General features: G+C 40.0%; 1 protein-coding gene and 1 long non-coding RNA gene across 3 annotated transcripts; one reads left to right on the forward strand and one right to left on the reverse strand.

The window, feature by feature from the left end:
* Positions 1-10,676: 10,676 nt before the first annotated feature.
* On the reverse strand, positions 10,677-16,814 carry LOC144532447 (uncharacterized). The gene is made up of 4 exons (XR_013503351.1): positions 16,768-16,814; positions 15,213-15,250; positions 12,897-12,967; positions 10,677-12,082 (listed from the first exon to the last, which is right to left on the reverse strand). It is a non-coding gene; the product is annotated as an uncharacterized LOC144532447 (long non-coding RNA).
* fas (Fas cell surface death receptor) lies at positions 16,177-21,170 on the forward strand. 2 transcript variants are annotated; one of them, XM_078273208.1, is made up of 9 exons: positions 16,177-16,347; positions 16,795-16,889; positions 17,496-17,630; positions 17,745-17,862; positions 18,004-18,071; positions 18,194-18,292; positions 18,502-18,548; positions 19,284-19,299; positions 19,985-21,170. In XM_078273208.1, exons 1-9 carry the CDS (start codon positions 16,274-16,276, stop codon positions 20,278-20,280), a joined length of 948 nt encoding a protein of 315 aa, XP_078129334.1. In that variant the 5' UTR covers positions 16,177-16,273; the 3' UTR covers positions 20,281-21,170. The 2 variants fall into 2 exon arrangements, with proteins under 2 accessions (XP_078129334.1, XP_078129333.1); XM_078273207.1 differs by having other exon boundaries at positions 16,178-16,347; positions 19,281-19,299.
* Positions 21,171-22,755: the final 1,585 nt, after the last annotated feature.

Raw genomic sequence — 22,755 nt, forward strand, 5'->3', positions numbered from 1 at the left:
TGCGGCGGTGGGGCCCGCAAGAGATGCTGAAAACAATACAGTGGCCCTTAGCCGAAAAGATGAAACAGAATCAACTTTTGGAGAAACGCAACCTGATGGCTGTGGTTGCCAATCATGACTCACGATCAGACAAAAGAAAACGTGTAGCATTATGTTTCACATGTAGTCACTTAATTTGGGCTTGTGTACCATTTAAAAACCCATCATAATGATAGGCCTTGCATTCTGGTTAGTTATTGAAAATAAATGTGTGAATGCAACCTGACAGCTCCTCAAAAGACAAATGGTTGTTTCTTTTGCTGTGCTGATGTCTTGATGACTGTTCCTTCTGAAAATGGCATTAAAAATAGGTTTGGCTTGCTGACAGTATTGAGACAGGAGTCAGTGGTGCAAATGCGTCTTTTGAAAAAACTGTGTGAACTTATTGTCCCGTTGGCGACGGCGCTTTATGTTCCCTCTTCATTAACTATTTCATTGCACGAAATGCCAGAGGGGAGTAAACAGAACAGTAAAGAGAAAATAAAGAGAATCTCCAGAAGCTATTGTGCCTGACTGAAGCTGGCCTGGCTGGGAGTTTTGTGGTTGGTGGTTGTTTGGTTCTGATTTAGTGGCTCATAATTGTTAGTTAGTATCTCACAATATTGACATGAGCATTTGTCATGTATAACAGTCAATCATCTTTTGTTATGTTTTTTTCTGGCGGGTATGGCCTTGCATAGTCCATGCATCAAATTACTGTGAAAAAAAGCTAACACTAAAATATAGAGATTTAAGCATAGTATGATGACAAAATGAGGGGGTAGGGGAGTGTGTGAGGGTCAGTCTGTCCGACAAAGAGAAGATAAGCCCAAGCTGGTAACCCCATTTCCCTTCCATCTGTTGGTAGCAGTTGTAGAGCATGGCTGCACTCACCAGGACCTGGCAACCCATCCCCCAAGCCCTCTTTCTCTGGCTGACTGCACAGCTGTGTTGCGTTTGGATTAGGCCAAGAATAAAACAGGAAGTAGAAATTAAACAAAAGCTTAAACACACACACACACACACACACACACACACACACACTCACTCACTCACTCTTACACAGGCAGTGTAAGTTACCAAAGACTCAGCAGCAGCACGAATGACAGCCTGTGGAAAAAGTGCACACACCCACATGTGTAGACCATCTCACACACACACACACACACACACACACACACACACACTCTCACACACACAAACACACACACACACACACACACACACAAATAAATATCCTACAGTATGAAAAAAGTCATACTCTGCCTCCCACAGACTCACATAAGCCCAGGCAGGACCACAGGCATATCATCTCTCTGTGCCCACACTCATGCTCACACATATGGTCTTTTTACATGCTAAGTGCCTCTTTGCCTCTCCTTCCCTTTTCATGGTGGTCTGAGGAAAACTAGCAAACACGCTCAATCGGTCTTGTAGCATGCCAGTGTAATGATGCTAAAATGGGTATTTTGGTTATGAGATGACACGCATTTACATTTACAACATTATATTCATGCTATACATGACACAAATCACTTTGAATGAGATAAAGACAGCATAAGCTCTGATTAATAATGCATTCAATCTTATTATCATGCAACCACCGACATCCAGAGATGTACAAACAAAAATTATAAATATTATCAAACATATATTGTATTTTTTTGAATTTTTGTTTTTATGCAAGAATCTTGATTAATCCATTTTAGGTCAAACTTCATGAATACCTTCAACAGCAGGAAAAGACTCATTGTGGATTGCAGGCATAATATGCCTTTGAAAGTAGCATCCACCAGCAGCAAAAATCTGAGTAGAACACTAATGAGAATACATTATTAGATATTATCACTACATTATCCTTGTATAACATTTTAGCTCTTAAAAGTGGCATTATTTGCTATACTGTGAACTTGCTCCATCTTTCAGTGAATCCTCTACGTGGTTTCTCTTTTTGTGTGAATGCACCAAAATAGCCTGACGACAGCCACAGGAACTATGGTGAATGAGGAAGTGGAATTGGGAAGAAGAAGGAGATGCTTGGAAACATGTAGCTGTACGTGTGCATGAAGTAGTACAGAGTTAATCTAGCTGGCAAGGTGCATTTGATGGAAATCCATTGAAGTGCTTCTCGTCATGAGTTGGACGTACTGTTAACGAATATACGGTAAATGTTTTTCAGATGTTATTTTTACTGTCAAGACCTGACTCAACTAATGAGTCACACCAGCTCTGTGTGTGTGTGTGTGTGTGTGTGTGTGTGTGTGTGTGTGTTTGTTGACATGATATGCCAACATGCTTGACAGTCTGTGTGTGTTTATGGAAGCACACACAGCACATGGAAATACTTACTGTATTGCTGTCGCCTTTGACCTCTCCCCTTCTTTAACACGTGCGCACGCACACACACACACACATACATACACACACACACACACACACACACACACACACACACACACACACACACTGCTTATTCTATGTGATCAATGAAGAGCATGTGTGTCCATTGTACTGAATAACACTCAACATGCATAGCCAGATGCAAAACAACGTGTACATGCATACTCACATTTCTAGAACAGGAACTTGCATTGTGTTTAGGGAACCCCGTAGTGAAGAGTGCTCCTGCTGCAGGGCTTTGCTGTGCTTTATCTGTGCATATTTGAAAATGTACGTTCATACACCAGAGCCTGTGCATTTATGAAACTTTACTTTGACAGGCTCTGTTCTCTACCTGACTTTTACCCTGAACTCTTAGAGCGGGTGTAATCCTTCCCCCGAGCCTCCTCCTACTCCTCCTCCTCGCTCTCTTCCCTCTCTCCATCTAGTGTCACCACGAGGGTAATATGAGGCATGTGGCTGCTGATGACAGTCCCTAATCCTCACGCTGATGACTGATAGTTAACCGCACACTCCATCCCCATCTCATCCTTACATACCAAGAACAAGGGAGGGAGACGCAAGCGTGTCGGCTGATCAGCCTCCGCTCTCTGTCTCTCCCAGCTGAGAGTCATTATCTGAAATGACTGATGTGAGAGCAGCTGATGGACAAGACCGATACTAGTGTTTGTGCTGGAGAGTGAAAGTTAGAAATGGTACTGCAGACCTGCAGAATTTCAGAGAAGAGGAATTGCTTCAGGGTTTTACAGTTCATGAGATGCATAAAAAAACAAGCCTTTACTGTACATCCTGAGAGTTTGTGGAGGAAATAGTCAGAATAAGGGATCCAAAATCCGGAAACACTCAAGTTCGGATTCATTTTTTATTTTTACGAACACAGTGACTCTCAAATAAGTCATCTTCAGCCAATGATGCATCCAGAGACCGGTCTGCAACTTTATGCATTTCTGGTTTACCCGTGGTTTAAAGTGAGCCTATACATTTCTATCTGCCAGTTTTTATGCTCATTTTCAAATATCGCAAAAAGAAATGATGCTTAGCTGAGGTTGAAAAGTTGGTGTAATGATAAAAACAAAATGCAATAAAGTGCAATGGAAACAGAGTTAGCGGATAAACGACACATCCACTGAATCTTCGGCTCCACTAAAAAGACTAAAATAGTGGAAGAAGAATGATGAGGAGACTGTAATGCTCTTCAAATCAAACAAACCTAAATGCCATATTTCCATCAAGTGTTCTACATGACTTTCCATTTAGCTGGAGAATTAGTACCAGCTGTTTATATCGATGCTCTCAACTCCTCTTGTTGACATAACGATAGCGGGATAGAAACACGCATTCATTCAAATTTTCTTCAGCAAATTCTCTAGGAATTTTGTTAAACTTTGTACTACTTTTGGAAGGAAACCAGACTTATGTAACATTTGCTGAGTGGCCACTGTGGCCACAATTTATTTGCAATTACAAGATGATGGTTAATAGCATTTTAATAATAATGACATTTGGAGAAACATATTCACTTTCTTGCCAAGAGTTCGATGAGATGATCAATACTACTCTCATATCTGTCGGTGAAATATGAAGCTACAGCCAGGAGACAGTTATCTTAGCTTAGCATAAAGCATAAAGAAACAGCTGGCCTGGCTCAGTCCCAACAAACACCTATCAACACCTTCAAAAGGTCCCTGACATGTTAAATCTTGTTTATTAATCTGTACAACAAAAAATAAATAAAGTGTAAAAATGGAAAGTTGTGGTTTTAAGGGGGGTTATGTGCCTGGCTATTTCTTGGCCTTCCCAACTTTTCCAGTGGTTGCCTGGAAATGTCAAACTATTCTTTTAAATGTGAAGAGGAAAAGAAAAGGTTTATACCAGCAACCAATGGTCGACACACTGGACCGGCTGAGCTATTGCCCAGATAGTATGTCAGTTTCCTTTTAGATGAAAATATCGAAGTCGGGATGGGTAAACCTACATCTTGTGTAAACCAAAAGGTCTTTTTGTTATCTTTTTGACAGTGTGGTATGAATTTATTTAAACCTTCCTACCTATTTTCACCGTATCGGACGAAGCAGTGGGCAAGTGTGCAATGGAAATTTCTGGTGTACAATACTTGTACAAACAAGTGACATAGTGACATCCATAGGCCTAGTGGATGTCAGTCACGGGAGTGGGTAAGCGCAGTCCATCCTTTCATTTAGAGCCTGCCAGTCAGCCAGCCACTCAACCAGCCCTGGAACCAGCCAGCCAGAGCTTTTTAAAGGGCCTGTGATTTGACAGAATCCCGTGGGGGGAGACGGGGGGGGATTAGGATTAGCAGCTGTTTCCCCTCAAACACTGGAGAAGATACGCTATAGCTACACCACGCTGAAGGCAAATTAAATGATGAATTGAACATGCGTGCGTCGCCTCAGATAATGTGCTAAAGCTCCCCATTTCATAAATAGCGAGGAAGTTGTCCTTTTCTTGAACCCGGGCGTGTGGATCGGCTGTCACACACATACTGAGTAGCAGGGAGGAAAGCAAAGGCATATTGCGGCCGTGAGAAAGGTTTAAAACATCATCACTTTAATCTGGGAGCACAAAGCCAGCTACAGATTAGGCTTCTGCCTCTCAAGCGATTCTGTTGCAGATCCGGTTTAGATGACCCCCGCTAACACCCTCAGAGACAGGGGCTTTTAACCCCAAACAAACACTGATAGCAAGCAGCCATCAAATGAGAACACACAGTGAGCACACACACGTTATCCACATCCATAGCATGTGCATGGACTGTACCCACCCACAGCATCCCAAAACACATACACAAGGACACCCATAGCATATGCTCACAGCCGCAGACAATAACAGATAAACACGCAGGCTTATGCCCGTTCCACTTGCATCCATTTCAGGCTATTAAGGAAGACACAAAAAGCCAAAACTGTTGCGTAGCTAACAGGTTTTGAGGTAAAACTGACACAATTGCTGGTGTGAAGAGACAGCACACAATACTGCCATCCCTGACGCCGTCACAGAGAACAGAAGTGAGGATGACGTTGCAGTGATGCTGTCAAAATAAAGGGCACAAAAGCGTGTGTGAATTATCGAAAGATTTAAACAGGATCACAGAGAAAAGTTCAAAAGATGCTAAACTCCTCTGCTGCTGACCTTATGGACCTGTATAACCTGTATTAAAGCAGCTGACGTAACACGCGCATGCGCACATGCACGCGCACACACACACACACACACACACACACACACACACACACACAGTTTTGCTCTTTTAAACTGGAGCACCAACCACACAATTAGTTCCCTGTGAGTTAATGACTAGTCCTCTCTATCACTTATAAAAACCCAAAGGCCACAGTGAAACCCAATTCTACCCCTGTCGGGCATTTCTGTCCAAATACTATTTCAGCTCACAAGATTGACATACTCTGTGTAATTTACACTATTTTCTTTTAAAACAGCTAGCTCATTTATATTAATTAGCAATCTGCATTATTAAAAGCAATTCACATTGAACCAGAACTTAACCTTTGCTAAAGAGAGACAGGCACAGAGCAAACGGAAATGGAAAGAGGGAGAAAGTGGGATACAGGAGAGAAAAAGGATATTAAAATTGAGTGAATTCGGTGGCGGTTCACCACAATACACTTGAGACCTAAAGGATGAGTCAGAGAGGAGATGGCCATGTCAAAGAAAATTATGAAAGCAGAAGACGAAAGAAGGAAAGGGGGGGGGGGCGGGGGCACAAGTAGCATTCTGTTTGAACTTAGCTCTTAATTTTGAACTCTGAGAATAAATAACAATGTCATTATATCTCAGTCAGCATCTGGAGCACCAAAGCTCATAGAAAAGATATGTTCTGGCTAGACAAGGCTGTGTTTTTTCTTTGCCAGTTTTTAACACTTAAATGAGCCTCAATCTAATTGGTCTTACCCCCACTCCACTTTAGCCATTTGTGTCTTTACGTAGAGCAGATTTTTTTAACACTTTACAATTGCAAAGCTTAACCACTCAAACCACATGGAAAATGTCCCCACACCCTTAAATAACGGTTACATGTGTATGACTGTGTGTGTGTGTGTGTGTGTGTGTGTGTGTGTGTGTGTGTGTGTGTGTGTAAAAGAGAGAGAGAACGAGGTAAAGAGAGTGAGAGCACACCCTGTTTCCTGTCTCCAAATAAAGAAGGATGGCTTGTGTGTGCACAAATACAGTATGTGTGTGTGTGTACAAGTGCAAATTTTCATTTTTGACATCTCACGCATGACATGAAAACATGCAATCACCTCCTGTAGTTGAGATGTTATAAACCACTGACATATTAAAATAAATGTCAGTGCATACACATACATATAGCACACACACTCACACACGCCACCTGTGACATTGTCACTCATTTCTGTGTGCGCAGCACAAGTCAGATAAATCACAGCAAGAGGACATACCTTAAAGCCACCGTGTATTCATCCTGCAACACACAAAGCCAGATTTTATCAGATTGAATAAAGAGCAACAGACACAAGACAAGCTGCACACTATCGGTGATGTGATCTGTGATGTCTTACATGTCCTGATGCAATACAGGAGATGTAAACATGCCATTTCATAACAATTTTTTTAAGATTATTTTTTGGGCATTTTTAGGCCTTTATTTGACAAGATAGCTTAGACTTGAAAGGGGGAGAGAGAGTAGGAATGACATGCAGCAAAGGGTCGCAGGTCGGAATTGAACACGCAGCCACTGCAGCGAGGACAAAGCCTCTGCACATGGGGCGCATGCTCTACCAGGTGAGCTACCCAGGCGCCCCTGTATCATAACAATTAACCCAATATCACATTCTTTCTGAATGATTTCAACCATGACAGAGACTTCCATCAGATAGAAAATGACAAAGTGCTGAGGTTTCATGTCTGTTCACTTCCTCTGTGATTTCGAGAGAGAGACAGAGTGTGAGAGAGAATGTGCATGTGAGGGTGTGTGTGTGTATGTGAGAAAGAGAGGCTCTATCTGTACTTGAACACTCACCACTACCACAAATAAGTGAGCGTGATTCATCACTTCCTTCCTATTAAGCATGAATAGTGCAGGAGCAGAGGGTGTAAACCAAACACTACAGTTCAAAGCACCACACTCTCTGCCCCTCTGTACTATATGTACAGCATGCACCTGCACGTCTTTATTACATACAACATCCTTATTTTTACTTGATAGAAAGTGCATTTGGTATGTAAGTCAGCTTCTCGGATCATTAAAGTATTTATATGTGTGAAGTGTCTGTGCATGTGTTTGTGTGTGTGTTGTGTACGTGCAGTACTGTTTGTGTTGTGTGTGACAGGGCCTCCAAAAAGCTCTGCTCTCGACCTCTGGTGCCATCTGCCAGTGACAGGGCAGAAATGCAAATCAGATGCAGTCAGATAATACACCACGCTCGGTCCCTCCATTAGAGCAGCCTACAGAAATAAACTAGGTCAGACAGACCAGCAGCCAGCTGTGTGTGTGTGTGTGTGTGTGTGTGTGTGTGTGTGTGTGTGTGTGTGTGTGTGTGTGTGTGTGTGTGTGTGTGTGTGTGTGTGTGTGTGTAATAAGGCACATGCGCCTCTCTTTGTGTGGGGAGACAGCTATAAATGTGTGGGGGGATGGGTTTCCAGTTAGCAATGAAGGTTCATAACATCCTTAGGCCTACTTGTGATGCTGCACACTGAACAGTCACAAGTAACATATAGACAAACAGCAGCTCATCCAGTCAGCACTCCTTTAAAGATTTCAGACAGAGAAGGCACTGCTAGGCTGTGTGATGGGGCAAAGGAACAGGGTGACAAATAAAGGCTCTTATCTGAGGCTGAAATTAGCCACAGCCAGAGCGCAACTGATAGGGAGCGTATTAAACTCTTGAAAACGAACCACCCGGGAGGGTGATGCAACGCAGAGGCAACACTGGTGTAATGCAGACAGATGCGTTCTCCTCTCTCATATCGCTGCGACGCCTCTGAATTATGAATGAGGCCCCGTGCACCTCTTCAATGCAAAAGCCTTCTCCTCTTAATGCTCACAATATACTGTTTTTTTTCGTTAATGCCTCACACTCCAACGCAGCCTACCATCGTCACTGTTGGTTGAGCTAAACATCTTAAATAAAGGTCAACAGAGTATTTAAATCCCCTTTTGTCTGACAGTCAAACAGCACACAATGCAGATGGCACATAGGTGCTGATGTAAGATAATTAGATTGCTTGCTATTGCATTTGAGGATCTGAACAGGTTTATGATTTACAGGGATATACCAACTTTTTGTCAAATGCAGTATCTGATCTACTAGTTCAAGGCTTCAGTTCTGTGTCCCTTTATTTAGTTGAACGCTGATGCTGCATCACATTCTGTTAATTTGTATTGTTTCAAAAATGCATGCTGCACCAAAACGTGTAAATCTTATTTACCTAAAACACTTTTTATGTCTTTCATAAATCCACAATGTGGCCTATCACTAGTTTTAAATTTGCTATTGTCAGAAAATAAATCTAGATTCCAAAGAGGCATGTAAGGTTTATACTGTAAGTGTCTTTGACTCATTCTATGTGATAAACATGGAGCAATATGAGCTCAATAATAAATGACTGCATGCCTTTCAGAATCATTTCAAACATGGGCCTTCTATTTATAGAAGCTCAAACATTTCCTTCTCCAGCTAACTTTCTCCAGTTTTCTTTCTTCCTCCAACTGATTTCAGGCACAGATTGTAAATTCGGTCACAAGGGAGGGTCAATGATTCTCGTTTCCTGCAGTTTGGTCCTCTTTAACCAAATGACTCTCCACTCCCTGAATTCTCCCAAGCTCCACTGAGATATCTGCAGCCACTTGTGTGTCTGTATGTTCGTGTATGAATCTATGTGTGCTTACACTAGTTCATAATGTGCATGTGTGCAGTGTGGCATGTGTCTGCAGGCATGTGAGTGTGATGCATGAAGTTAGATGAAAATGTGACATGAGATGAAAAGGTTAATATTTTCCAGGCTGGTGGGTGGGAGGTGGTGCTATGTGTGTTCATGTGTGTTTGATTACACATTTATGTGTATTTTCTGTGTGGGTGAAGGAGAAAAGTTTCATGAAAAACGTTGCTGTGTTCTCAGAAAAGTGGATTCATTTCACTGAAGTGAATATGTTACATGAGATTAATCGATCCATTATGTTAATAAATGATCAAATCTCAAAAAGATTTGAAATTTTGAGAACAATAGGCGATGGGAAAGAATAAAAATGTAATAGTAATTTATAAGGGATTTCTTATCATTAAGAGATACTACCTTTTTATTCTGCATGTATCCTGTTATTGGCTCCGCACCCTGCTATGCTCTGCTACACCCTGCTACGCTCTGCAGTGCCCTGAGTGCGCACTCATTTTAAAACTAGAGGGGACCGATCATTCCAGGTAGTGGCTCCTAGGCTGTGGAATGCTTTGCCTCCCTTTCTGCATCCTCCCTTTCTGCAAATTCTGTTGAATCTTTTAAAAAGCAACTGAAGACTCTGCTCTTCAAGGCTTTTAGATAGTCGAGGGTTTCCTATGGTTGTTTGTTATGTTTTCTATTTGTATTTCATTTTCTTGCATTTTAATTTGTTGTACTGTATGTACTGTTGTACATTTTATTGTGAAGCACTTAGTGATTTTTATCTGTGAAATGTGCTATATAAATAAACTTTACTTACTTACTTACTGCTACGCCATGAACTACTACGACTACTATTTCTAGTCATAGTGCCATTATCTTTATTGTGACTATTTTTGCCACTGTTCATCACACCCCCAACCGGCACCTTCCAACACCGCCTACCAAGAGCCTGGGTCTGTCAGAGGTTTCTCCCTAAAAGGAAGTTTTTCCTCGCCACTGTAGCACTAAATGCTTGCTCTTGGGGGAATTACTGGAATTGTTGGGTCTTTGTAAATTATAGAGCGTGGTCTAGACCTGCTCTATTTGTAAAGTGTCTTGACATAACTCGTTATGATTTGATACTATAAATAAAATTGAATTGAAATTGAATTGTCTATCACTGTCCTTTGATTGTAATCCAGATGCAACATGTCTGAACATTTTCTGTTGTTAAGGTAAAGTCTAAGTATTGTTGAGCCTTGGCAAAGTTAGCGCTCACAGAAAGTCAGATTATGTTGATCAGGGTTTTCCAACTTTTTCTGTCATGTACCAACACGGCCCTGTACAGGTGATGTCAAGTATGCAAGAACCCCTTCATCGACACCACCAGTTATGTTCCAAATGTTTATTATTTTATTGTATAATAGTGTACCATTACAACATTATTTTGATACATTTGCACTTTCGATTTTTATATATTTTTGGTCAAGTTTGCGTGTGTACTACTATCACTTAAAGGAGCAAAAGCTGGATGATTCAACCTTATGTCTATTACTTTTAGCAAATATTTCAACGTTTTATTCATTACTTTCAGCTAACGGTTTCACCCGTTTATTCATTACTTACTAACTATTGACTTTTAGTTAACAGTTTCAACTTCTTTGCTTGCTTGCTTTCTTAGTTTTCACACACTCAATTGTGCGCTTCTCCATATTACCACATATCCCCTAGTCTCGCTTGCCAGACCTAGATCCACAGCGCTGCGGATCCCCTGACAACTGCAGCAATACCCTACAAGTACCCCGGGTTTGGAATGTAGATCACAGCAACGGTTTATGCTAGGTTAACGGACTATGAGGACCACAGACATATAAAGCATTCACATATTCTGCATGAGGGCAGACTCACAAATGAGCGAGGGGTTGTCCTAGAGGTCAGACGTCCTTTCATGTAATGGTTTAGACAAAGGACAAACGACTGCAGTGGACCTACCCGGAGGACAGGTAAACGACAGGATAGGCAGGGCTGGAATCAGTTTTGCCTGGTCTACAGGCTCAGCTCAGTCTCTCCCTCCTGCTGCTCTGTTTTGATTAAGTCCCTAACCGGATTTTCCAATACCAATAGTCTCAATAAATCCATCTCTATGGGACATTCAACTGGCATTATTCTTCTCTTTCCTCTGTGCTGGGGAAAAACGCTCGGCACAATTTGGAACAAGACATCCAATCGGCACTCCTCTCCATTGTCTTCCCCACCAGACAGCCCAGTGAATTAATGCTCTTGGCCACATCCCCCCTCCATGTGCAGAGGCAGACTCCCTTGCCCACAGATGTGCTCAGCTCTAATTAGGCAGACCGCTGTACGTGTTGCGCGGGGGGGAATCTCTTTGCACACACATATCGTCTAATGGCAGCTTTACAGATTTACGTCTTTTAATCTAGTTTGTGTGCATGTGTGTAAGATGGTGCTGAGGGAGAGAAAGACAGTGAGATATTGTAGCTGCTTTTGACAATGTAATGATGAACCCAAACGTACAAAATAGCACTCAAAGAAATAAGTGGCTGAGTATGTGTGTGTGTGTGTGTGTGTGTGTGTGTGTGTGTGTGTGTGTGTCTGTACACTGCCGCTCATGCAGTTACAGAGTGTACAGTATGCTTCAGACCTACAGAACTTGCTGAACATTCCCCTGAGACCTGCGTCATCAGCACAGAGGTTATTTCCTGTAGCTGAAGAGCAGCATGACTCTCTTCCTGTTCTGTGTGTGAAGAAGCATCGGGTTTGTCAGCCCTTCAGTCCCAGTTCTTCTATACTGTACACAGGTTACAAGGCAGACAAGCAGTTAGCAATATATACATTTTGTCACACATTAGTTATTTCCTCTCTCACTCTTAATACATTCAACATATCCCAAATCAAGATAGCCCTTCTTGAATTATCCAATACCACGGTTTCAGCTTCTGAACATCTGAGCACTGAATACGGAGAAACCTCATCAGTCTGGGTCTTTTTAAGGGGAATGTTTTAAATATTCACTTAAAGCCACAAAAAAACAAAAACTGTCCCGGTGGTTATGTTTAAATGTCAAAGTCGCAGCAGTATAGCTACTCTGAATTGAAAGAGCAAAGCCAATCCCTTTCGAAATATAGTTTTCACATTCACTCTCAAGGCATTCATGGACTATGATTACTACCTTCAGGCCTAAAAGCTTTAGCTCTTTAAAGAAGTGCTGCATCTCAAGTTAAAGAAGAAGCTCAACCTCAAGGAAGTAAACATTAAATATGAAGCTCTCTTCCACAACATGCATGGAATTTTAAATTAACAGATGCATAATACTTTAGGGGGAATATTTCAGCTAGTACAATACGTGGCACTGACATGTATGCAGTGACATTTCTGGAAAAACTTGTTGCTTTGCTTGTTATTTAGAGTTTTGAGTTACCCCTGTGGTGACCCAATTTCCACAAAAAAGCAGTGCATCAATGACTATACTTAACTAAATCTATGAAACACACTAAAATGCAATACAGCATTGATGAACCTTTGCATGCAGAAGCAATGACAACGAGTAAAGTTTCATCTCTTTCTGTCTGGTGTTTCTTTTACCCAAACAAAAGAGCTGTTACCTTCTGCTTCTCCTCCCTCTTCTTCTGTGTCCTTGGGGGAGGCTTTACAACACGGTCCCTTCCAGCAGCTTCTTCCTCACAACAAAAACATTGTTCTTATTCTATTTTATTTTTCTCCCCTCCATCTCAGTGGAGCTATTACTCTGCCTTCCACAGAGCTGAAATCTACGAGCTGCACTTCTCTGCTGGTGGTTGTGCAGCTATTTGGTTTTGTTGCAGTACAGCAGAGTGGAAGAGAGTCATGCTCTCATTGTGGCCTATTGGTTACAGTTGTATATGCTGTTATTACATTAAGCATTAGCCCACTCAAAACAAAGAATGAGGCACCAAAATACATGCGTTTGTGCCAAGAAGACCACGTCCAACTCCTCTACCTATTTATCCACAAAGCTAGCAGCGGAGAAAGGAGGCCATCTGATTTACTTCCAACATTTGAATTGTATAATGTCCATATGTATATTCTTTTCAAAGCCCATCTAGAAACAGTTACTTCTGTTGATAAAAGAATGAATGGTATAGTGAAAAAATTGTTTTGTCACCGATCCAGTAGGCCTACTTCCTTTTCAGGTTTGGCTATTCAATACATGTTAACTGTTTCAACTCTGAGAATATATTATGTAAATACATTCCAAAAATACAAAGACTCCACAGTCATGCTAGCAGCGCTGTGAGGAAGTACTCAGGCCCAGTGGTACTTTGAGCTAAATGCAAATGTCAAAATGCTAACATGCTCATGACAACGTTAACATACTAATGTTTAATTAGCAGGTATGACGTTGTTCACCGTCTTAGTTTAGCATGTTAGCATACTAATATTTGCTAATCTTAGCTGATATGGATGGAAATGTATTAAAAATATTAGTTTTGCACATATTTGTTCATATACTTTGAGAAGATATAATTTTGACCTGATGATGGCACTAGTTGAAAACTCTGTCACTTAAAGGCACAAAAGTCAACCTCACAGTGGCACCAGAATAAAAGTCAGGGAATCACCAAATGCATTAGCCTTAATCCTCTGCAGACCAAAAATATCTCTACAAAATTTCATTGCCATCCATCCAGTAGTTGTTGAGATATTTCATTCTGGACCAAAGTGGTACGCCGACTGAAAGACCGACAATGCAGACTGATCTCACTAAGTGGCGTATGGACACGCCAATTTGTATTCCATTTTGGCATGTTATCAATATACATAATCGTTTTTTAGCGTGTTTATCAACGCCGTTTGGCCTTCATTGACCTACATTACGTGTGAATTATCGCAGTAGCGAGTAGTATGAAACGACAGAGGGCCACGGTGGGAGATTGGTTGGGTTGGTGGATGGTAAAACACAGGACTTTCACCCAGGAGAGCGGTGATTGCGTCCCGTGTGTTGCGTTTATCAACCTTTTTTTTTTTATAAAAAATTTTCTTTTCCTCAACCCAACTGTTTATTGTTTTCCTAAGCGTGTGACGTTGGTCACCGTCGTGTTTTTGTCGTTTTTTGTGTTACTAAAGCCTTTCCCAATGTTCTTTCCCTAAACTTTACACGCGTGTGACATTCTCGCGATAGCACGGCACATACACACATACACACACACACACACACACCACGTGGGTATGTTTACATCTGCTGTATACACGTGGATAGCTCAATATGCGTACAGATAACACACCATTTGACTTTAGGAAAGTGTCGTGTATGTTTACGCAACGTAATGATGTCAAGTTGGACAATGCCATTCCTAGAGCCATGCTGCTTGCGTGGCTAAAAATATTAATATATGATTTTCTACAACACCGGTGTGTGTGTGTGTGTGTGTGTGTGTGTGTGTGTGTGTGTGTGTGTGTGTTAATTTTGCTCTCTAAATGGGCCAAATGAGCAGGCAGCAGACTGGTACAAATCCGACACTGGGACTCACTGGGACTACAAAGGGCTGAAATTTGATACACTTGCAAAAACAACCAAATCCCACAGGAGTTCTCCTCCAAGTTAAGTTTTTATTCCCCAGCCAAATACTTTTTTTCTTCACTTTTGTTCAAAGATAAATTTGCTGTTAACTACACTTGGCAGAGATCAAACAAATATGGCGTGGGAGGGTATGGGGTCGGGTTGAGGCATTAATTTCTTAGTTGCACAGACAGAAAGGATTTCCTGCTACAGAAATGGCTTGTCTAGCACATTAAGAGCTTCATTAATTCACTCCACAATAACTTTATGAATCAAAGACAGAGTTTAGGATTATATTGATTTGTTTAGTATTATGGAAGTGTACTTTCATACAGAACTTAATCAGGGTGGCAGGTATCCAGCTGTGCAGTGCTTTGCTTACCTGCATCACCTTCTTGTTATGTTTATTTTGCTGATTTCCTGTGCAGAAACAGAAAAAGACAGTTATGAGTTAGTAACTGGTCGAAAATTGCATGTTTTAAACTTCATTTTACTTTCACAAATCACCTTTCATCTGTCTGGAACCCAAAAGCATGGGTACTGTTAACACAATTAAATGATGTCCATGGTTTTAAAGGAATGCTTAACAAACATAATTCAGTAAGGTAAGCTAAAACATTGTTGGGTAGTTTTCTTGGTGTGTACTTTGTGCTGTGGATTGCAATAATCAGATGCAATTCAATTCTCAATCAATCTGACCTATTCTCTTACAGTATACTGCATTTACCTGCCATATATGTTCATTTTTAAAAGTAAAACAATCTACTGTCTGTATTGAATGTTTCAAACAATACTTTGTTTGAATATATGACTATGCCACAAGAAATTAGAAGCAAACCCCTTAAGCCACCATATAATGAACAAAGAGCAATAACACCTCCTAGTGGAACAATTTGAATTTAGCATGCATAAGGGAGGAATCTCCAACCCATAGTTGTTACTGGCTTTCCATTTACTGTACAATGAATTCTTCTATAGAGAGATGGAGAGAGCGTGAGTCTTTTTAACTAGAGCCATTGAGGTCACCAAGGTGTGTTTTAGCAACATTTGAGTAGTTTACATTCAGCAATTAGAAACTTACACATGGTGTGTATTTTATTAGCTGATGTCTGATATCTCAGTATTTAAAATCCTGGCTATGGCCCTGCTTAACCACAGCTGACAGAGAGTTGGTGAATGTGTGTCTTCCTACTTAAGTTACATACAGTTGGAAACATACAGTAGCCTACAAAAATATATGGATGTTTGTTTTATGTCCAGGCTATAAGCTAGACATACTGTACGGTACATTGGTGACAGAAACTGAAAGCAAGAAACCCCCCCATGAATCATGTCTACCATGAATCCCCGCCTCCGCAGTAGGGCGGTTACTGTAAACTAACTTTAACTTTACCAGTTCGTTCATTTCTTAAAATAGGCTGACGTTAAACTAGCTATATCAGCATGATTTCCTCCGAGTCAAGAAAGTTTCCTGCGTGGTTTATCACCTTGGTTTTGCTCTCTCTCCTTGTGTCGGCGTAAGTAAAGTTACATGCCGGTAGATCATGGATGTGAAGTCTGTGAGCTAGCTCGGTTGCATGATGGTGTTATGTCGAAGTCTGTACCCTGTTTCCGTAGTCTGGGTCAACCATTTAGGTTAACTCTAAATGTATAACTAGCTACTTTGAGAGTAATGTTAAGGTGTAGGGGTAAGTTTGGGTTGAGGTTAAGTATCACATTAGGCGACAGGAATTGTGAGGTTTTGGGCTGACAGTAGGGGGAAAGAAATCTATCAGTAGCGCCCGATGGGTAACGTTAACGTTAACAGAATTCGCCACAACACCCGAGTTCAAAATTCTAGATAGGTAGCCTAAAATCTAACCGTTAACAAAGCGTCGACGAGCTAGGGTGATTTTTTTTAAATGTAGTAATCATTTTGATCATTTATTACAACTTACTTTCATTTTCGTTTTCTGCCGTCTCAGTACCTCTTCATCCAATGAAGGGCAAAACAGAAGCCAGCCTTGCGTCGATGGCACATACGAACATGAGGGGAGGACCTGTTGTCTGTGTGGTGCTGGTAAGTGTCTTCTTATTATTTGGACTTTATACTGCCCATGGTGGTTACATGTGAACTTAATGGCAATATGAAAATCAGTTTACAAGTTTAGCTGCCTTTTACAGTTTTTCTCAGTTTTGGACACACGTTTTCTGAAAGCATATTTCCAGAACTCACTACACATTCAAAAACTCTATGACATTTCTAAGAACCAGTTGAACACTAATGTGCTCAATGTTAAAAAACTATTATGAATGGAAAACATGAAGACTTATGTCTTTTGCATGTTCAGTGTTACACTAACTGTATTTGTACACAAGTCTGATTTCATATAAATAAAAAACCCATATAATATAAACACAAATAGCCTATGTGTTTGTGGTGAGTAGTGACAAATTTTGTGTTGTTGGACACAGGCTTGTCAGAACGATAACATGAAATGTTAAGATATTGATAAATATGGCCATTTCAAACTGTTAGTGTGTGTTTTCCCAGAAAAGGTGGTACAATACTAACTTTTAGAAATGTTTGCATGTGGGTGCCTGTGTGGATGTGTAAATCATAGGATGGACCAAACTGAGTAAAACATTTTCTTCTGCCTCTGGCTCATGTGTCTCCATACTGTAGGTCTGCACCTGGAAGAGCACTGCACTACGAATCTACAAATTGGAACATGCAAGACCTGTCCTAAGGAGACATACAGCAGTCACCCTAATAACCAGGAGTCCTGTGAGCCCTGCACATCCTGCTCACAACCCAATGGTATAATAGACATCACTGTTGTTGTTGTTTTTTAAAGAAAACATACAGGTCTAAGAAAGGTGAAGGTCTGTCAGCCCCTTTAATGTTTGTTGTGTGGTTTTACTGTCCTTTTAGCCAATCTAGAGGTGGAAGAACCTTGTACCCCTGCCAGGAACGCTAGGTGTCGATGTAAAAATAATCACTATTGCAGCAGCGACATAAAACCCTGTATATTCTGCAACCCTTGTAAAGTGTAAGTTCTGTTCCTATATGTAAACTAGAAAATGTATGTAAAGCTTCTTAAAACTTGGCCTTTTTGACTGCCAACAGAATTAAAAAAAATAATTAATATCTTAAATACTGTCACTCACACTTGCTTTACTTTTGGTTCAAGATGTACTGAGGGCATCAAAGTAGACTGTACAGCCAACAGTGACACAGTCTGCAATGACAAAATTGAAGGTATGGTTTAGTTAGCATTATTGTATCTTGGTGGCTTCAATTAGTATATTGCCATGTAATTTATAAACAGAAATGGTGTAATTTTGTTTGTGATAAAAATGTAATGTGTCTTTGTGTTTCAGGGGATAATAAAGTATGGATAATAGCCGGCATACTATTCACAGTGGTTTTCATTGGACTTGCTATTGGACTTGCATGCCTTTTGAAGAGGAGACGCGACCGTGAGTATTTCTACTACTATGCAGCTATATTTAATGGGACTAGCAGAGGGCACTAAAACATCATGTTACCCTCAGTAAAATAGCAAAATACAGTAATAATACCAGAGGTTCAGTTCACATTCAATTCAAGAACTATTCAGATTTATTGCTGTTTTTGTACCTTCTTAATAATCAGTTTGTGTCTTTTTTGTATCAATTGTGAACATAAGGAAAGAGACAACACAGGGTCGAACTGACAGATTTTAATGCAGCTGAGGTGAGTTATTCACCAGTCCAATGTGATCTCTTTTAGTCCATTTATAACTCTCTGACCTGCTTTAAGATGTTTGGCCTTTGTCCGGTTTTATCTCACCTCTTTTGTCACACTTGCACATGTGCATGAATGATGAACGCTTTTCTGTTTCTCCTCTATCGGCATAGCTTCCCCTTTCTGTAGGAGGTGCAGGTGGGTTGTCTGAAACTTTTGGTGTCCATTAGGGCTGCACGATATGAGGAAAATATCTAATTGCGATTATTTTGACTGATATTGCGATTGCGATATGATTCACGATATTGGAGGGAATGATCATTTTTGTATCAGTATTCTCATTTTTATTGAAAAAAAATAAAAAAATAAATATATATATATATATATAAAATATGATTGAATTTTTTGGAATCTGTACCAAACAAAGATTTTTTTCTTTAGTCTGTAGGATACGATTTATCTTCAGCACAACAATACTTTATTTTAGAATGGTTTGACACATATTTTGCCTTTAACAAATATTGCACCCCCCTGCGTTTTGGATATTGCACTAGTTCATATTGTGATTTGGATAAAATTGTGATTCAGTGTGCAGCCCTAGTGTCCATGTAAGTGTGCTTGCTGTATCAGTACTATTGTTGTGTGACATATTTGTAAAGCTTGTGTAAGCAATTTGTTATTTTATCACTGTGGCGTTGTAATTTGTTCATTAACATTCATTCTACTTCTGTTTCTCGGCAGCAGAGTCAGTCAATTAGAGGTAAGAAAAGCTGATTTTATTTTGCAATATTAGAGCTTTAGTTGCTATTTCACTATATTTTGAGCTTGTTAGATGAAATAGCGGATTGATTGATAACCAGACCGAATTTACATTTAATTTTACGTCATTATTCAGTCTTGTATTGCGTCATGTTCTGTTTGGGAGGGTTCTATTTTATTGAGTTTTTTTCTAACCAATCAGTTGTGAGTGCCGACATCATTTTTGGTTGACATGTTAGCTGCAGTGGCAGGAAGCAGTTAACTTAACAATGGTCATGACAATTTGAGAGAGATGCCGATTTCTGCCCAGTTGTTAATGATCTGTAAGTCGAATTACAACAAATGTCATCTACATCTTTTTTTACCATTAATGTCATTTTTTCTGGCCTTTTTTCATGGATGTAGGTTTTTTTGTTGCTATGGAACAAACCTGCCTACAAAGCTCTGATTGGCTCGGTTGTTCTTTTAACCGCTGTGAATTAGCACAACATCAGATCTCAGATGCGAGCAATGATTTGTCTGGAGTCAGGCCAGATTGGTGTTGTAATTGTGACAATTTTTAATGACACAGCTCTTTTGAATCTGCCCGTGTCTTTTTTTTCATTCACTAGAATCAATAAAGTTGTGATGATATGTGTTTTGTGCTTTGTGGCATTAATCACCACTTTTCCTGTCGTTCACATAAGCTCCAGTTGTGGATCTCCAGCCTCACCTGCCTGACATTGCAGAAGCGATTGGATGGAGAGATATGAAGGTTGTAGCGATGCGCAGCAAAATACTAAACCCTACTATTGAGGCTTGTCAAATGAACTGCCCTGGTAATATTCAGGAGGCGACACTTGAACTACTAAAGATCTGGGTGGAGAAGAATGGCAAGGAGGCTTCAAGAAACTTGGTCCAAATACTACAAAGGAATGGTAAAAGGGACACAGCAGAGATGGTGATGGATATATTGTCTAGACCAAATAATAATCCGGCTTGAAGGTCTATTGTTGGCACCTTTTAAATATTTGCAGTGCTGTCCACTATATGAACTATCATTTGAGATGTTTACATGATAGGATTGAAATGTAAATACGGATTTAAAGGTGTTGTTCATTCTCAAAATCTGTGTTGCCTGTTCACAAACTTGTCCTTTTCATGAATATTTATCACCACCATCAATTCCAAGTATTCCTTTTGGCTTGAAATTTTACGTTTGCATTTGCATGAACTGGGGTAGACGCTCCATATTCATGTGCTATCTTGAAATACGTTAGCCGGTAAGGGACATACAGGATATACTGCTTCGCCTTTCACGTTTTCGCTGTTACATGATAAACTCACAGGTGCTGCTAATGCTGCTAATGGGTATCGTAGCTTCCCGGCAAATTTGAGGAAGTAATGGAGGACCACACGTATTCAAAATCCAAATTTCAGGAACATGAGTCTTCTTCTTCGCCCAGAAAAAGAAAAAGGATATTAAAAAGAGAAAGAGACCGGCTTTTTGAAGCATGAAGGCTACCGTAGCTGTAATACGTACTTTGAACTGCATGGTGCGAGAGAGTTGATTGTGATATATGATCTCAACATTAGATGGGAGAAATTCCTACACATTGGACTTTAAATATATAGTTATAGAGAGGAATCCCTGTTATCTGCTTAAATTCTGGATTGAGAGGTTTTCTTCAACTATTTACTTCCAGTTTTGGGTGTGAAAGTGTTCATAAAGATTACATTACAATACATGTACTGAATTATGCCTCCCTCCCTGTGTTGAATTAATGATCTTGGTCAAAGGCAGGAAGAAGTACATGTGCCATTTGAGCCACAGCTTGTATATTGTGCAACAAACCTGAATAAATGTATTACTAGAATAAAGTGTCACATGCATTTTGGTTCCTAACAAAGTAACATTACCGCACCCCATAATTGTTTTATTAGTTAAAATATTGTTAAGTATCCAGTAATTGAAAAAATACAAATAGACCTACATCCTAATCATTCACCCTTGTATCTACATTTTTGTTCTGTAAGCTTTTTAGTGGCAGTGGGGCTGTATAACTAACAATTATTTTCATTACTGATTTCATTTGTTGATTGTTATCTCAATTAATTATTAGATACATAAAGTATCAAACAACTGACAAAAAAGCCATCACAATTTCAAATTAGAGAGAAAGTCAACAAATCTTCACATTTGAAGAGCTAAACTCAGTAAATTACAGTCATTATTACTTTGCAAAATAAGTGAAATATTCAAGTAAAATTGCTGACAATTACAATTCTGTCAACTAATTATTTCAGCTCTAATTGGCACCCTGCATGTACAGCAACCTTTAGTAAGAAGTGATTTTGATGAAGTATGGTTGCAGCAAACGATTAATTGTGAGCGTGTGTCAGAGTGTGACTTAAGGTAGCTTTTCATTTTGATCCCAACGTTGCATGTTTTGGTTAATTGCCCAGTTTGAGTAGTGTGTACATTTTGCATTTGGTATAGTAGATGTGTTGCATGTTTGTTTTTTTTTAAGATTATTTTTTGGGCATTTCTGCCTTCAATGGACAGGTGAGAAAGGGGAGAGAGAGAGGGGGAAGACATACAGGAAATCGTCACAGGTTGGAGTCAAACCCTGGACCTCTGCGTTGAGGCATAAACCTCTCAATATATGTGCGCCTGCTCTATCCACTGAGCCAACCTGGGCACGTGTTTCATGTTTTAACAGTTATTATTTGCATGGTTTTGTGGATTTGTTGTGTTTTCCTATTTGTTTGTTGGACTGGGACTCAAGGTTATGAGAAGCAGCTGTGATTGTCTGGACCACGCCCCCTCCACAGCGCATGATTGGCCACAGGATCGAATGATGTGCTTGTTAAAGGTGGATGCAAAACAGGTGCAGACAGAAAGGAGGACAAAGAAAGAGAATCACGGGTGTGACCGGCTGGAGGAGAGTTTTGTTTTTAGTATTTTTTTTATTTTTTATTGCTGTGCAGAAGTAACCGGTTTGATTTTAAATAATCTAATCTAATCTAATCTAACATACATGTTTTTGGTGGTGGGAGGAAATCCACACAAACACCAGTAGAACATGGAAACTCCGCATAGAAAGGCCTTGCCCGGACAAAATGAACAAGAGTGGATGAAACAAGAACCCACTGCCAGTTTAGTATAGTGGTGATGTGAAAATACAGGGTATTGCCCTCGGTTATCACATCACCAATATACTGATTAGTGCACTTTTCCTTTTATTTATAGTAGGGCTGTCAATTGTTTAAGAAATTTAATCTAATTACATACTCTGTGATTAATTAATCGAAATTAATTGCATACATAATTAACGGTGCCTGAACGATACTTTTTAAGAAAGTAAGAAAAGGAAAAAAAAAAGGGTACTAAACAACAGTTGGTGACATTAAAGAACAGCTTGTTTATTGCTAATATGGTCATATGGTCAAAATGAAATGATTTAATAATAATGTA

This window comes from Sander vitreus, chromosome 17, assembly GCF_031162955.1.
Source record: "Sander vitreus isolate 19-12246 chromosome 17, sanVit1, whole genome shotgun sequence".
NCBI lineage: Eukaryota > Metazoa > Chordata > Actinopteri > Perciformes > Percidae > Sander > Sander vitreus.

Bases quoted from the DNA above. Each gene is read 5' to 3' on its own strand.
- fas (XM_078273207.1), top strand. From the start codon at position 16,274: ATGATTTCCTCCGAGTCAAGAAAGTTTCCTGCGTGGTTTATCACCTTG. The intron at 16,348-16,794 runs GTAAGTAAAGTT...CTGCCGTCTCAG, and splicing joins CTCTCTCTCCTTGTGTCGGC to TACCTCTTCATCCAATGAAG. The intron at 18,072-18,193 runs GTATGGTTTAGT...TTTGTGTTTCAG, and splicing joins CTGCAATGACAAAATTGAAG to GGGATAATAAAGTATGGATA.